Source organism: Somniosus microcephalus, chromosome 29, assembly GCF_052327205.1.
Source record: "Somniosus microcephalus isolate GS21.2 chromosome 29, FLI_Smic_1.0, whole genome shotgun sequence".
NCBI classification, from domain to species: domain Eukaryota; kingdom Metazoa; phylum Chordata; class Chondrichthyes; order Squaliformes; family Somniosidae; genus Somniosus; species Somniosus microcephalus.
This window is the reverse complement of record NC_141015.1, coordinates 3,259,879-3,274,982: the sequence shown is the minus strand read 5'-3', so window position 1 is coordinate 3,274,982 and position 15,104 is coordinate 3,259,879. Positions and strand designations below refer to the sequence as shown.

The window sequence follows — 15,104 nt, the reverse complement described above, 5'->3', positions numbered from 1 at the left end:
CCCACCCGCTCTCTCTCTCTATTCCCACCCGCTCTCTCTCTCTCTTCCCCCCCGCTCTCTCTTTCTCTTTCCCCCCCCCGCTCTCTCTTCTCTTTCCCCCCCGCTCCCTCTCTCTTCCCCCCCCGCTCTCTCTCTCTCTTCCCCCCCCGCTCTCTCTCTCTCTTCCCCCCCCGCTCTCCTCTCTCTTCCCCCCCGCTCTCTCTCTCTCTTCCCCCCCGCTCTCTCTCTCTCTTTCCCCCCGCTCTCTCTCTCTCTTTCCCCCCCGCTCTCTCTCTCTCTTTCCCCCCCCGCTCTCTCTCTCTCTTCCCCCCGCTCCTCTCTCTCTCTCCCCCCCCCTCTCTCACACTCCCCTCCCCCTCCCTCACACTCCCCTCCCCCCCTCTCCCTCACACTCCCCTCCCCCCCCTCTCCCTCACACTCCCCTCCCCCCCTCTCCCTCACACTCCCCTCCCCCCTCTCCCTCACACTCCCCTCCCCCCCTTCCCTCACACTCCCCCTCCCCCCCCTCCCTCACACTCCCCTCCCCCCCTCCCTCACACTCCCCTCCCCCCTCACACTCCCCTCCTCCCCTCACACTCCCCTCCTCCCCTCACACTCCCCTCCCCCCCCTCCCCCTCACACTCCCCTCCCCCTCTCCCTCACACTCCCCTCCCCCCTCCCTCAAACTCCCCTCCCCCCTCTCCCTCACACTCCCCTCTCCCCCCTCTCCCTCACACTCCCCTCTCCCCCCTCTCCCTCACACTCCCCTCTCCCCCTCTCCCTCACACTCCCCTCTCCTCCCTCACACTCCCCTCTCCCCCCCCTCTCCCTCACACTCCCCTCTCCCCCCCCTCACACTCCCCTCTCCCCCCCTCACACACCCTCTCCCCCCCCAGGCCCGACCGGACTCACCTCGTTAGCACCTGCTGGTGAACAAGGCGGGCCTTTGGACCCGGTTGGCAGACTCCCGTGTCCGATTGAGACCGGGGACAGCCATTTAAAAAAAAAGCCAGAGCGGGCTCTCGCGGGCGGGCGGCGCATGCGCGGTCAGTGCCAGCGGCGCGAGGCGGCCCGCGGGGAGTAGGCAGGGAAACCCCGCGGGCTGGCGGCCGTTAGCAAGCGGATCATTTCGGGTGGCTAACCTGCGCTCCAGCCCCGACACCGTCAAACCTGAGAGGGGGAAGTAGACAGAGACAGAGAGGGAAGAGGAGAAGGAGAGAGAGGGAAGAGGAGAAGGAGAGAGAGCGAAGAGAAGGAGAGAGAGAGAGGGAAGAGAGAGAGAGAGAGAAATTTTTGAGCTTCAGGCCTGCCTGCAGCGGGCCTGGACAGCAGCCCCGAGTCCCCCCTGCGCGAGGGTGAGGAGGAGGGGGGGGGTTGCTAAACACAATATAAAACTCAAATAAATTGTTAATTAATTCCCTAACACATAATTCAAATATTTACCTTCGTTCCCTAACACACTGAAAGTGTGGGGAAAAAATCGTGAAAAATCAAGATGGCGGCCACTCACCTCGGTTCAGAAGGATAAGGCCCGCCCACACACGCACCGATTGGTCGACCGGTCAGGTCACCGAAGCGTAGGATTGGTCAATCGTCGAGTCACTCGACACTCAACTGTAGGACGGCACGCGCCAGGAACCCGCCGTCCGATTGGTCGACCTCGACGTCACACGGTCGCTAATGAGATGCTAATGAGCGGAACGCTAAACGTTTTTCGGATACCGCGGGCGCGGTATTTGTCCGGCCGAAAGGTAAATACACCAATGACCTGTCCGGAATCGCAAGCTTTCTTTTGAGGCGCGACGCGCGCGTCGGTACGCTCTGTAACTTTCAAACGCATAGAACACGGACAGACAGACATCGGGACAGACAGACATTGGGACAGACAGAAGAGCCGCTTTATATATATAAGATAGATAGATAGATAGACTTATATATATAAAGCGGCTCTTCTGTCTGTCTGTCTGTCCGTTCTCTATAACGTTTGAAAGTTACAGAGCGTACCGACGCGCGCGTCGCCTCAAAAGAAGGCTTGCGATTCCGGACCGGTCATAGGCAGATTTACGTTTCGGCCGGACAAAAATCCCGCCCGCGGTATCCGAAAAACGTTCAGCGTTCCGCTCATTAGCATCTCATTAGCGACCGTGTGACGTCGAGGTCGACCAATCAGACGGCGGGTTCCTTCCTACAGTTGAGTGTCGAGTGACTCGACGATTGACCAATCCTACGCTTCGGTGACCTGACCGGTCGACCAATCGGTGCGTGTGTGGGCGGGCCTTATCCTTCTGAACCGAGGTGAGTGGCCGCCATCTTGATTTTTCAACGATTTTTTTCCCCACACTTTCAGTGTGTTAGGGAAGTAAGGTAAATATTTGAATTATGTGTTAGGGAATTAATTAACAATTTATTTGAGTTTTATATTGTGTTTAGCAACCCCCCCCCTCCTCCTCACCCTCGCGCAGGGGGGACTCGGGGCCTGAAGCTCAAAAAATTTCTCTCTCTCTCTCTCTTTCTTCCCTCTCTCTCTCTCCTCCTCCTCTTCCCTCTCTCCTCTTCCCTCCCTCTCCTTCTCCTCTTCCCTGTCTCTCTCTACTTCCCCCTCTCAGGTTTGACGGTTTCGGGGCCAGAGCGCGGGATGGACACCCGAAGTGATCCGCTTGCTAACGGCCGCCAGCCCGCGGGGTTTCCCTGCCTACTCCCCACGGGCCGCCTCGCGCAGCTGGCACTGACCGCGCATGCGCCGCCCGCCCGCGAGAGCCCGCTCTGGCTTTTTTTTAAACGGCTGTCCCCGATCTCATTCGGACACGGGATTCTGCCAACCGGGTCCAAAGGCCCGCCTTGTTCACCAGCAGGTGCTACCGAGGTTAGTCCGGTCGGGCCTGGAGGGAGAGTGTGAGGGAGAGGGGGGGGAGAGAGAGAGTGTGAGGGAGGGGGGGAGAGAGTGTGAGGGAGAGGGGGGAAGAGTGTGAGGGAGAGGGGGGGAGAGAGAGTGTGGGGGGGGGAGAGAGAGTGTGAGGGAGAGGGGGGAGAGAGAGTGTGAGGGAGAGGGGGGGGAGAGAGAGTGTGAGGGAGAGGGGGGGAGAGAGAGTGTGAGGGAGAGGGGGGAGAGAGAGTGTGAGGGAGAGGGGGGGGGAGAGAGAGTGTGAGGGAGAGGGCTCTCTCTCTTCCAACAACAACATGCCCTCGAAAAGCCTCGGCAACGCCGGGCTCCCCCAGCTAGTAATATATATATATATATATATATATATAGTTTTATCAATGAAGAACCAAAAATAGAAAGTTATTCTTAATCTAAATTCACCCCAGGACTGAGATACCTCATGATATCTCTCACTGACAACTGAGAGTCTTTTACATCTTTTATAATGGACTCTAGCTTTTTCCCCACTACCGATGTCAGGCTTACCAGTCTATAATTCGCCTTTTTCTCTCTACCACCTTTACTCTCTTTCCCCGTTCTATATTCCCCACTATCCGGGCTATCTCCCTTACTGCCTGTCCCCGTTCTATATTCCCCTCTATCCGGGCTATCTCCCTTTAATCTCTGCCTCGTTCTTTTTTACCCTCTCTCTAGGGTATCTCCCTTTATTCTCCATGTTTCTCTCTCTGCAGACTCCGGTTGATCCCCTTCCCGTGTACAACCACCCTGTCCCATTGCTCTGACTGATGATCCCGATCACTCTGCAGTTCCCATTCCTCCTCTCAAGCTTTGTTCTCTTTTGTAAATTTGCCCATCTCTTATCGACTTGTTTAACTGTAATTTTCCCCGCACGTTACCTTTTAAATCTGTGCCATCCGTGGATAAGAGTCCGATCGCACTGGTATTGGCCAGTGCACTGATTCCCAATACAGTCCGTGCTCCTCAAGGGCTCGTCCAGCACTGTGTGATGTTCACACGGGTCAGTGAGTGCGGAGTCTGCAACTGAGTGACAGAATGATGTTTCATGTTAATATAAAGCACAGTTAATGTTACACAACGGCTTGTCCCACCCGAAGCACCAATAATCTCTTTCTCACTCTCCAGCCTGTTAGAAAATCCTCCAAATAAACGCAGGAAACTTTCCTACTTCTCTAAACCAGGTTTCCATCTCTCTCCCAGTCGAGTTCCCCTCTAACTCACTGCTCACAGACAGTCCTCCCTATTCTAGATCAGCGCTTATCACTCAGGTAACAGAAAGAAGGAAAAACCTCAGCTTTACCTCAATCAATAGAAAAGCTGCAAATTTATAGCAGGAATTTAGCAATTCTATAAACCAAATTTCGTTCTGTGTCTCTTGTTTTGATTTCTTTTTGGGTTCAATAAAGACTCATTTCTGAAAGAGAATGTTGTTTAATCTAAAGTCTTGTTCAAGACTTTCTACAGCTTTTTACAGAACACACTATGCTGTGATGCAGCTAGAATGAAACTGAAAGTAAAACTTCTCTGGACTGCTTGTCTCTCACATGACCTCTGCTGGTCAGGCACAAGTAATCAAAAACACAGACAAATATGCTGTAAGGCATAAGTAATCAAACACAGACAAATATCATCACTATTTGCTGATATCCTTACATCTCTGAAGTTTGGGCTCCATTTTACTTCTATTAATACAGAGACTCAGGATTTCCACTCACACTCACCCTCTCCCTCCCTCCTCACAGACTGATCTCTCTGTTCTACATTAACTGTTATTTCCCAGCTACAGAACACCGCATGCCTGGGAAAGTTTCAAGCTGCAATTCCCGCAGCCAACTCCACCATTTGGGACACTCCTCCTCCACCTGCAGACTGAGCTGGTGAACAGAGTGCAATTTAATTTTGCAGGTTACTACTGAATCTGTTTCCATCACCCTATCAGGCAGTGCTTTCCAAATCCTAACCACTCTTTGTGTAAAAAAACTTTGGCCTAGAAATTCATTGTAACCACTTTTGGGGCGGTAAAGTCGGGCGGCCGCTAAAGTTTGCGCCCGCCACAAAATCGAGGCCACTTCTCCGATATTCATTAGCTTCGCCCTAAGAGTTTGCTCGAGCGCTAAAACTGGCGCTGGACGCCTCTCTTTAGGCGCTAAGCCGGAGTTGCTGAGCGAGAGCGCCGAGGCCGGGCGCAGCGCAGGTGCGGCCATCTCGTGATTGACAGCAGACACCCTGGCGCCGGCCAGCTCTTAAGGGGGAAGGGTCGACTTGGTCTGCTGCCACGCCCTGGATAGTAGAGCCCTCCAGCTAGGCCTGAACACTGCTGCTGGACCCAAATAGCGCCTGAAGCCATGCAGAAGGCCCGTGAACGAGCGCAGCGCTTCTCAGAGCTTGATCTGAGTGTGCTGGTTGGTGCTGTGGAGAAGAGGCGCCATAATTTGTACCCGGACAATGGCAGGAAGGCGCCGGTCCGCGTCTACCGGAGAGCCTGGAGGCATGTCGCCAGCAAGGTGTCAGCCAACAGCGAGGTCCCCAGGACCGGTGTCCAATGCCGCAAAAAGTTTAATGACCTCACTCGGATTGTCAGGGTGAGTACCCTTTCCAGTGTCCTCCTCATCCTTGCATATGCACCTCACATTATGGGCAAAGGGACCTGAAAGCCCTAAGGGCCAGCCCTCACCCAGCAGCTATGGGACAGGCAAGAACATCAATTGCACATTCTGCACTTAACACACTGGCCAAGCTATTCCACCATGGGAGGCAGTGCACACAAGATCAGGGCTACACACTGGCCAGGCTATTCCACCATGGGAGGCAGTGCACACAAGATCAAGGCTACACACTGGCCAGGCTATTCCACCATGGGAGGCAGTGCACACAAGATCAGGGCGACACACTGGCCAGGCTATTCCACCATGGGAGGCAGTGCACACAATATCAGGGCGACACACTGGCCAGGCTATTCCACCATGGGAGGCAGCGCACACAAGATCAGGGCGACACACTGGCCAGGCTATTCCACCATGGGAGGCAGTGCACACAAGATCAGGGCAACACACTGGCCAGGCTATTCCACCATGGGAGGCAGTGCACACAAGATCAGGACGACACACTGGCCAGGCTATTCCACCATGGGAGGCAGTGCACACAAGATCAGGGCGACACACTGGCCAGGCTATTCCACCATGGGAGGCAGTGCACACAAGATCAGGGCTACACACTGTACTTAGAGGCCGTCCTTTCTCTTGCAGGCCAAGCTGGCCAATAATAAGAAGAGCCGGACTGCGACCGGGGGAGATCGACCCCAGATCCAGCCGCTCACCAAGCTGCAACATCGCGTGGAGTGCATCATGGGTGGCCGGGTGATTGGCCCCGTTGCATGTGGAGATGCCGACCCTGTTCTGGGCACCAATGGTAAGGACATCACCTTTTGGACCTCTCTTGTCCCACTTGCGCATCAGATCTACATCCTTTGCCACTGTCTGACCAATGCGCTGAATGCCACCACTCATGCACCCCTCGCTGACGCCCTCTCCTCACTCTAAAGCTACTCTTGTGCCTTCCTGCTTTCAGATGCTGAGGAGGAGGTCCCTGAACTTGCCAGTGACAGCCCCTCAGAAGAGGAGGAGGAGGAGGAGCATGAGGAAGGCGGCCCATCAGGGGAACCCTCAGCCGCGGCAACCCATGCGAATGTAGGGGACACGTCTTCCCTGGAGGGGAGCGTGGCGGAAGTGTCGGAGGGGAGGGGAGCTCATGGGACCTGCGGCCTGCAGAAATGCGGGAGGGGGGTGGAAGCTCAGCGGCCTTCTCCCCAGAGGGGTGAAGGGTCGGAGGGGAGTCCAATTGCTGGGCCCAGCAGCGTCCAACAATGCAGGAAGGGTCGGCCAGCTCGGCGGCCTTCTCCCCAGAGGGAGAGTCCGGACTCCAGTCTGGAGATGGTCTTCGCCGAGGAGATGGAACGCCTCGAGGACTTGTCCGCGGACTCGGAGCGCTGGCACACGGAGCTCATGGGGGTAGTGGGACGGTTGCCTGAGGCCATCGAGTCCCTCTCTCGGAGTGTCACCGACGTCGGGGCCTCACAGGCCATCAGTTTGGTGGAATTCGGGGCAGAGCAGGCAGCGAGTCGGGCGGCATTCGGGGCAGATCAGGCAGCGAGTCGTGCGGCATTCGGGGCAGCTCAGGCAGCGAGTGGGCAGCTGATCAGTGGTGTCGTGCAGTCACTGGGTGCTCTGATGAGGTCACTGAACAGGTCAACACGGGCACTCACTGCTGCCACACTCGCTGTGTCAGCCAGGCATCGCCAGGGCACCCGGCACGCTGCAGCAGCACAGTGGTCTGTCCCTCGGCAGATTGGTGCGCATGCTGCAGTGCTGGCCCGGGCGAGTGCCAGTGTCTCAGGCAACCAGCGAGCGCCTGCCATCCGCCAGCTTGCCCCCATTCCTCCAGCCGCCACTGCCACTCCCCCAGTGGAGCTGCCAGGAGCTGCTGCAGCGACTGATGCTGGCCAGCCACAGCTGCAGCATTCAACAGCCGCCCGCTCGACGGCCAGACCTCGACTAGGCCGACACCCAAGGGCATCTGCCGTCACAACATGTGCCCCTCTGGAGCCTGCCCCCAGCCTTGCAGCAGCCAATGGCCTTACTTTGAGGAGGAGCAGCAGGGCGGGCAGGGGCCACACAAAGATGGTCAAGGCATCGCCCTAGCGGGCCAAAAAGTCGAATGTGTGGCCAGTTGTGTTTGTTTTTTGAGGCCGAGAATTGGATGTTTGTTTTTTGAGGCCGAGAATTGGATGTTTGTTTTTTGAAGGCCGAGAATTGGATGTTTGTTTTTTGAAGGCCGAGGATGTGATGTTTGTTTTTTATGAAGGCCGAGGATGACGGCCATTTTAGTTGCACTGTTTTGTTAATCCTCTCCAGGTTGTGGGAGCGAGTAATGTGTTTGAGTGTTTTTTGGGGGTTTCGTCTGTTTTTGGTTTTCATGTGGGAAGGGCCCTGAGTTTGTACAATAAAGCATTTTATTTATTAACATTGTCCATGTTTGATCTTTGAAGTGTTTGTTGCCTTAACCGGCTGAGGGCTTGCGGAGCGGCTGCAATCATGTTCTTTCATTGGCACAAGCCATTCCCTGACAGGGGGCCTAGAAGTGACGTTCAATAAGCCGCCGACGGGTGGCCCTTGGACCTTGTGCCTCCCTCCTGGGCTGGTACTCCTGCTCCTCCTCCTGAGGTGGTGGTCCAACGTGAGGTGGCAGTGCCTGAGTCCTGCGGATAGCCAGGTTGTGCAGCATGCAGCAAACAACGACGAATTGGGAGACTCGCTCCTGCGAATACTGGAGGGCTCCCCCGGAGCGATCGAGACAGCAGAACCATTGCTTGAGGACGCCGATTGTTTGTTCTATGATGTTCCTAGTCGCTTGATGGCTCTCGTTGTGTGCCTCTTCAGCAGGGGTCGTGGGCGCGCGGAGCGGGGTCATGAGCCAGGTACACAAAGGATAGCCTTTGTCTCCAATAAGCCATCCTCTTGGGTGAGGCTGTGCCTGGAACATGTCAGCCACAGTTGTCTGTCGCAGAATAAAGGCATCGTGGCTGCTGCCTGGAAAGCGGGCATTGACAGCTAGGATGCGCTGCCTGTGGTCACACACCAGCTGTACGTTGAGGGAATGGTAGCCCTTCCGGTTGTGGTAATCCTCGTCATGCTCCAAAGGTGCCCACAAAGCCACATGCGTGCAGTCAATGGCGCCCTGCACCATGGGGAAGCCCGCTATTCTTGCAAATCCCACTGCATGCTGCTGCTGCTTGTCCAGGGTCATGGGGAAGGAGATGAATTGATGTCTCCTTCTGAAAAGGGCTTCGGTCACCTGGCGGATGCAGCAATGCACGGCAAACTGGGAGATGTTAGCGATGTCCCCAGCAGCGGATTGGAAGGAGCCGGTGGCATAGAAGTTGAGAGCCACCGACAGAGACGTCCTGCGCATCAGCTGTGGCTGCAGAGCTCTGTGAAGCAGCTGGCAGATGTCTGCAACCACCTCCCTTCTGAATCGCAGCCTCCTAACACACATCGCGGCAGACATGGTCAGATAGGAGGACTGCTGGCGGTATACCCTGGGTGGGTAAGGCCTCAGTTGGCGACGCCTGTTTCCCCCTCTGCGTCTAGCCAGGGCTGCCACTCTCTCACGGCGTCTGTAAGCCCTTCTGGCATAAGGCTGAAAGTCAGCGTTGGCACCCAATGCAGCCCCCATTATATGCTGGCAAACACTGAGCTCTCAATGAAGGCAAAGATAATTGCTAAGCTCTGGCCTGAGCCAAAAATACCTGTCCTAGTGTTGGTCCAAAGCAGTAAGCTCTCCTCCTTGGTCTCTCTCCAAAAAACCGTTGCACAAGAGTGAATGCTGCAAAATGGCTGGCCTTTAAAGTGCAGGGTAAGTGCCCTTTAATTAGCGCTCCCCGCGGCCCACCTCGGCTGTGTACCATTCCACTTCACAGTCATTAGGGCCGCCCGGCGCACAATGGGCCGGCGCGAGTGAAGTTCCGGTTCCGGGCGCACAAAGGGCGTTGCACGACGAAATGACGTCATGATCTGCGCGCGCAGCAGGGCGCGCGCTAAGACTTTGCGCCAGCGCTAAATGTGTACTGAAGTTGGGGTGAGGCGCAGATCGCGCTGCGCCCGGCCGCTAAGCGCCTAGTGCTCGAGATCTACTCCTCCTAAGGCGCTAACGGCTGGCGCGCCCAACTGAATTTCTAGGCCTTTATCTCATTTCGCCTCTGGTAATTTTCCCAATCACCTTAAATCTGTGCCCTCTTGTTATCGACCCTTCAGCCAGTGGAAACAGTTCCTCTTTATTTTCTCTATCTAAACCCTTCCTGACTTTGAATACCGCTATCAAATCTCCTCTTAGCCTTATCTGCTGTCAGGAGAACAACCCCAGATTTTCCAGTCAATTTTAAATGAGTTAAGATTACAGACGTTTAATGAAATGACCTGAGATAAACAGATAAGTAAACATCTCTCCTGGGTCCATGGTAACCAGCTGGGCTTTGATGCTGTAACATAACTTGTCCCCAGCTGCCCAGCATGAAGTGTGTAGGGAGATTGTAACTGGGGAGGGTCTGATCATGTTATGGTCATTATTGGGGAATGGTCAGTGTATATTGGAACTTTAATGGTCATAAGAACATAAGAATTAGGAGCAGGAGCCTGCTCAGCTATAAAATCATGGCAGATATTCTAACTCAACGCCACCATCCTGCCCTAACACATATACCTTGTTTCCATTAGTGCTCCAATATCTATCAATCTCAGTCCTGAATATACACATGGACTGAGCACCGCAGCTTTCTGGTGTAGAGAACTCCAAAGATTCACAATGGAGACACTACGGGGTTATGGGGATAGGGCTTGGGTGGGATGGCTGTCGGTGTAGGGACCGGGTGCTAGGGTTTGGATGATCAGCCATGATCTCGTTGAATGGCGGAGCAGGCTCGAAGGGCCGAATGGCCTACTCCTGCTCCTACCTTCTATGTTTCTATGTTACTCCTCATCACAGTCCTAAATGGCTGACCCCTTATCCTGACATTATGACCCCTAGTTCTCGAATCTCCAGCCAGGGAAAAGCAGCTACTCAGCATATACCCTGTCAAGCCCTTAATGAGTTTCACATGTTTCGATGAGATCACCTCTCATTCTTCTAAACTCCAGAGAATATAGCCCATTTAATGTAATTTCTTCTCATAGGACAATACTTCCTTCACCGGAATCAATCTAGAGAACATTCGTTGCACCGCCTCTAAGGCATGTATATCCTTCCTTAGATAAGGAGTCCAAATCTGTGCACCGTACTCCAGGTGTTGTCTCAGCAAAGCCCTATATGACTGCTTCAAGACTCCCTTACTCTTGTACTCCAATCCCCTTGCAATAAAGTCTAAAATCCCCTCCGAATTGTTTGCCGAACCTGCAAGTTAACTTTCTGCGATTCGTGTACAAGGAACCCCAAATCCTTCTGAATACAAACATTTATTAATCTCTCACCTTGTGCTGTTTTTCCATTCTTCCTATTCAGAATCAGAAGAATCAGAAACCCCACAGTGCAGATAGAGGCCATTTCGGCCCATCGAGCCTGCACCGACACATATCCCACCCGATCCCTGTAACCCCTACACCAACACATATCCCACCCTATCCCCGTAACCCCACGTATTTAATCCCCCTAACACTAAGGGTCAATTTATCATAGCCAATCAACCTAACCCGCACATCTTTGGACTATCAAAGTGGATAATTTCACATGTCCCCACATTATACTCCATATGCCACCTACTTGCTCAATCACTTAACCGGTCTATGTACCTTTGCAGCCTTCTTGCATCCTCGTCACAACTTACAATAAGTTGAGAGGGGTTGGGAAGATGAAAATAAGATTGGCAAAGAGAGAACATCAGAGTAGAATGGCGGATAACATAAAAGGGAACCCAAAAATCTTCTACCGACATGTAAATAGTAAGCTGGTAGTTAGAATCGGGGTGGGACCGATAAGAGACAAAGGCGGTGATATGTGCTTAGATGTGCAGGGCAAGGCGAGAATAGTCAATGATTACTTTGTATCGGTGTTTACTAAAGAGGTGGCTTCTGACAAAATATCAGTAGAAGTGGAAGCGGTAGAAGCAATGGAAGGGCTAAAAATTGAATGGACAGGTTGTACTCGAAAGATTGGGTATGCTTAGAATGCACAAGTCACCTGGTTCAGATGGCTTGCATACCAGGCTGCTAAGGGAATTGGGGGAGGCGATTGCGGAAGGGTTTGCCATAATTTTCCAATCTTCCCTAGGTGAGGGGGAGGTGCCTGAGGATTGGAAAATGGCAAATGTAACACCATTACTGAAGAAAGGATGTAAGGTCAATCCTCGTAACATCAGGCTGGTCAGCTTAACATCAGTGGTGGGTAAAGTTTTAGAAACAATAATCAAGGAAAACATTAACGGGCACTTGGAGAGGTTTTAACTAATTAAGGAGAGCCAACACGGATTTGTAAATGGCAGATCGTTTTTGAGTAATCTAATTGAATTTTTGGAGGAATAACATTGAGGGTTGTTTAAGGGAATGCAATCGATGTTGTCTACATGGCTTTGTGGAAGGCGTTTGACAAAGTACCACATAGAAGGCTGGTTAACAAAATTGAGGCTCATGGAATAGGTGGGTCATTGGCAGCTTGGATAAAGAATTGGCTTAAGGACAGAAAACAGCGAGTTGTGGTAAATAGCTGTTTTTCAGACTAGAGGATCAGTGTTGTTTCCCAAGGGTCAGTTCTGGGGCCACTGCTTTTTTTGATATATATATAAAAGAACTGGTTATTGGAATACAGAGTAGAATTTCTAAATCTGCTGATGACACCAAACTTGTGGGTGGGGCAAACCGTGATGATACCAATCGACTGCAACAGGACATAGAAAGCCTAGCAGAATGGGCAGACAAGTGGCAGATGGAATTTAATACAGAGAAGTGTGAGTGATGCATTTTGCCAAAAGGAAATTGATAGTCAATATACACTTAATGTCACAGTTTTAAAGAGTTTGCAGGAACAGAGGGACCTGGAAGTTAATGTGCATAAGTCCCTGAAGTTGGCAGGGCATATTGAGATATTAGTTAACAAACCATATGAGATCTTGGGCTTCATAAATGGAGGTATTGAGTACAACGGTAGAGAAATTATGCTGAAACTTTATAAAGCGCTGGTTAAGCCACAACTGGAGTATTGCATCCAGTTCTGGTCACCACACTTTAGGAAGGATGGGAGGGCCATTGAGAGGGTGCAGAGGAGATTTACCAGACTGGTTCCGGGGATGGGGGACGTTAGCTACAAGGACAGGTTGGAGAAGCTGGATTTATTTTCATTAGAGCAAAGAAGGTTGAGGGGTGATTTGATAGAGGTGTACAAGATTATGACGGGTTTGGATAGCTAGACGGGGAAAGACTGTTCCCACTATTTAATTTTACAAGGAGTCGGGGACACAGATTTAAGGTTTTGGGCAAGAGATACAGGGGGGAAGTGAGCAAAAGCTTTTTATGCAGCGACTGGTGATGACCTGGAATTCGCTGCCGACGGACGTGGTGGAAGCGGAGATACTCAATGTTTTCAACTGGAGACTGGATAGGCACTTGAGGGAAATAAACTTGCAGGGCTACGGGGATAGAGCGGGGGAATGGGACTGACTGGATTGTTCTACAGAGAGCTGGCACGGACTCGATGGGCTGAATGGCCTCCTTCTGTGCCGTTATGACGCTAAGACTTACTCTCCCACCTTTGTATCATTAGTAAACTTGGATACATTACATTCATCCCCACACAGCTATGTCATTGATATAGATTGTAAATAACTGAGGCCCAAGCACTGATCCATGAGGAACTCCACCAGTTACATCCAGCCAGGCCTAAATTGTGTCTACTTCATCAGATAGATTCCTGCGATGAGAGGGTCGTCCTATGAGGAGAGATTAATACGAATGGTCCTATATTATCTGGAGTTGAGAAGAATGTGAGGTGATCTCATTGAAGCTTATGAAATTTTTAATATCCAAATGCATTACAGTCACTGGTTTCCACCTTAACTACCCTGCTAGTTTTGTCAAACATAATTTCCCTTTCATTAAACTGTGTTGATTCTGCGAGCAGCTGAGGAGTTTCAAAAACCGGCAGCAGTTGGGGAGCGGCGGCTGATTCAGTGAACGAGGCACGACCAGAGCGGACCTGCGAGCGAGCAGCTGAGGAGTTTCAAAAACCGGCGGCAGTTGGGGAGCGGCGGCTGATTCAGCGAACGAGGCTGGACCAATTCAACAGCAGGGGAGAGAGGTAAAATGTAATCCAAGTGTGACGTCACCAGGAAGCAGGTAAGTGATTGGTTGGTGAGTATTTCTTTCTTTCTCCTTTTCATTACAAGCTTAAATTCTGCGGTTTATATTTTCTAGGGTCTCTATGGTGTAGTGGGGACAGGTGGTAAATAAGCGCCCTAGATTATATATTTAACTGGTGGTATTGAATTAATTTAAATGAATTAAAGGGGTAAGTCATGCCAGGAGAGATAAGCCCCGTGTTATGCTCCTCTTGCTCTATGTGGGAATTCAGGGACGCTGCCAGTGTCCCTGATGACCACGTGTGCCAGAAATGCATGCAGCTGCAGCTACTAATGGGCCGTATTGAGGCGCTGGAGCTGCGGATGGATAGGTTGTGGAGCATTCACGATGCTGAGAGGGTCGTGGATAACACGTATAGTGAGTTGGTCACACCGCAGGGTAGGGCTGTGCAGGCAGAAGGGAAATGGGTGACCATCAGGCAGAGCAGTAGAGACAGGCAGGTAGTGCAGGGGACCCCTATGGCCATCCCCCTTTCAAACAGGTATACCAATTTGGATACTGTTGAGGGGGATGACTTACCAGAGGAAGGCAGCAGCAGCCAACTTCCTGGCACCAGGGGTGCTTCTGCTGCTCAGGAAGGGAGGAAAAAGAGTGGGAGAGCAATAGTGGTAGTGGATTCTATCGTAAGGGTAACAGATAGGCATTTCTGTGGCCATAGACGAGACTCCAGGATGGTTTGTTGCCTCCCTGATGCCAGGGTCAAGGATGTCACTGAACGGCTGCAGGGCATTCTGAAGGGGGAGGGTGAACAGGCAGAGGTCGTGGTTCACATTGGGACCAACGACATAGGTAGGAAGAGGGATGAGGTCCTGCAGCAAGAAGTTAGGGAGCTAGGTAGCAGATTAAAGAGTAGGACCTCAAAGGTTGTAATCTCTGGATTACTCCCGGTGCCACGTGCTAGTGAGTATAGGAATAGAAGGATAGAGCAGATGAATGCGTGGCTAAAGAGTTGGTGCAGGAGGGAGGGCTTTAGTTTCCTGGATCACTGGGCCTGTTTCTGGGGAAGGTGGGACTTGTACAAGTCGGACGGGTTGCACCTGAACCAGAGCGGGACAAATATCCTCGCGGGGAGGTTTGCTAGCACTGTTCTGGGAGGTTTAAACTAAAATGGCAGGGGGTTGGGAACCTGAGCAGGGAGACAGAGGAAAGGGAAACAGGGATAAAAGCAAAACATAGGAAGGAGAAAAACATAAGTGGCAGTCAGAGAAATCAACAGTTTAAATCAAACATGGCCACAGTAAATAATAATTCTAATAGGCCTAAGAGTGTTAAAAAAACAAGCCTGAATGCTTTGTGTCTTAATGCGAGGAGCATTTGTAATAAGGTGGATG

General features: G+C 52.1%; 1 protein-coding gene across 1 annotated transcript in view; it reads right to left on the bottom strand.

Annotated features, from left to right (window-relative positions):
- Positions 1 to 15,104, bottom strand: part of LOC147098198 (uncharacterized) — a 101,022-nt gene that overhangs the window by 50,399 nt on the left and 35,519 nt on the right. Inside the window, exon 5 of the mRNA XM_085969965.1 lies at positions 3,757 to 3,901. Within this exon, the coding sequence (XP_085826091.1) occupies positions 3,757 to 3,901 (145 nt within the window). The remainder of the gene's footprint in view (positions 1 to 3,756; positions 3,902 to 15,104) is intronic.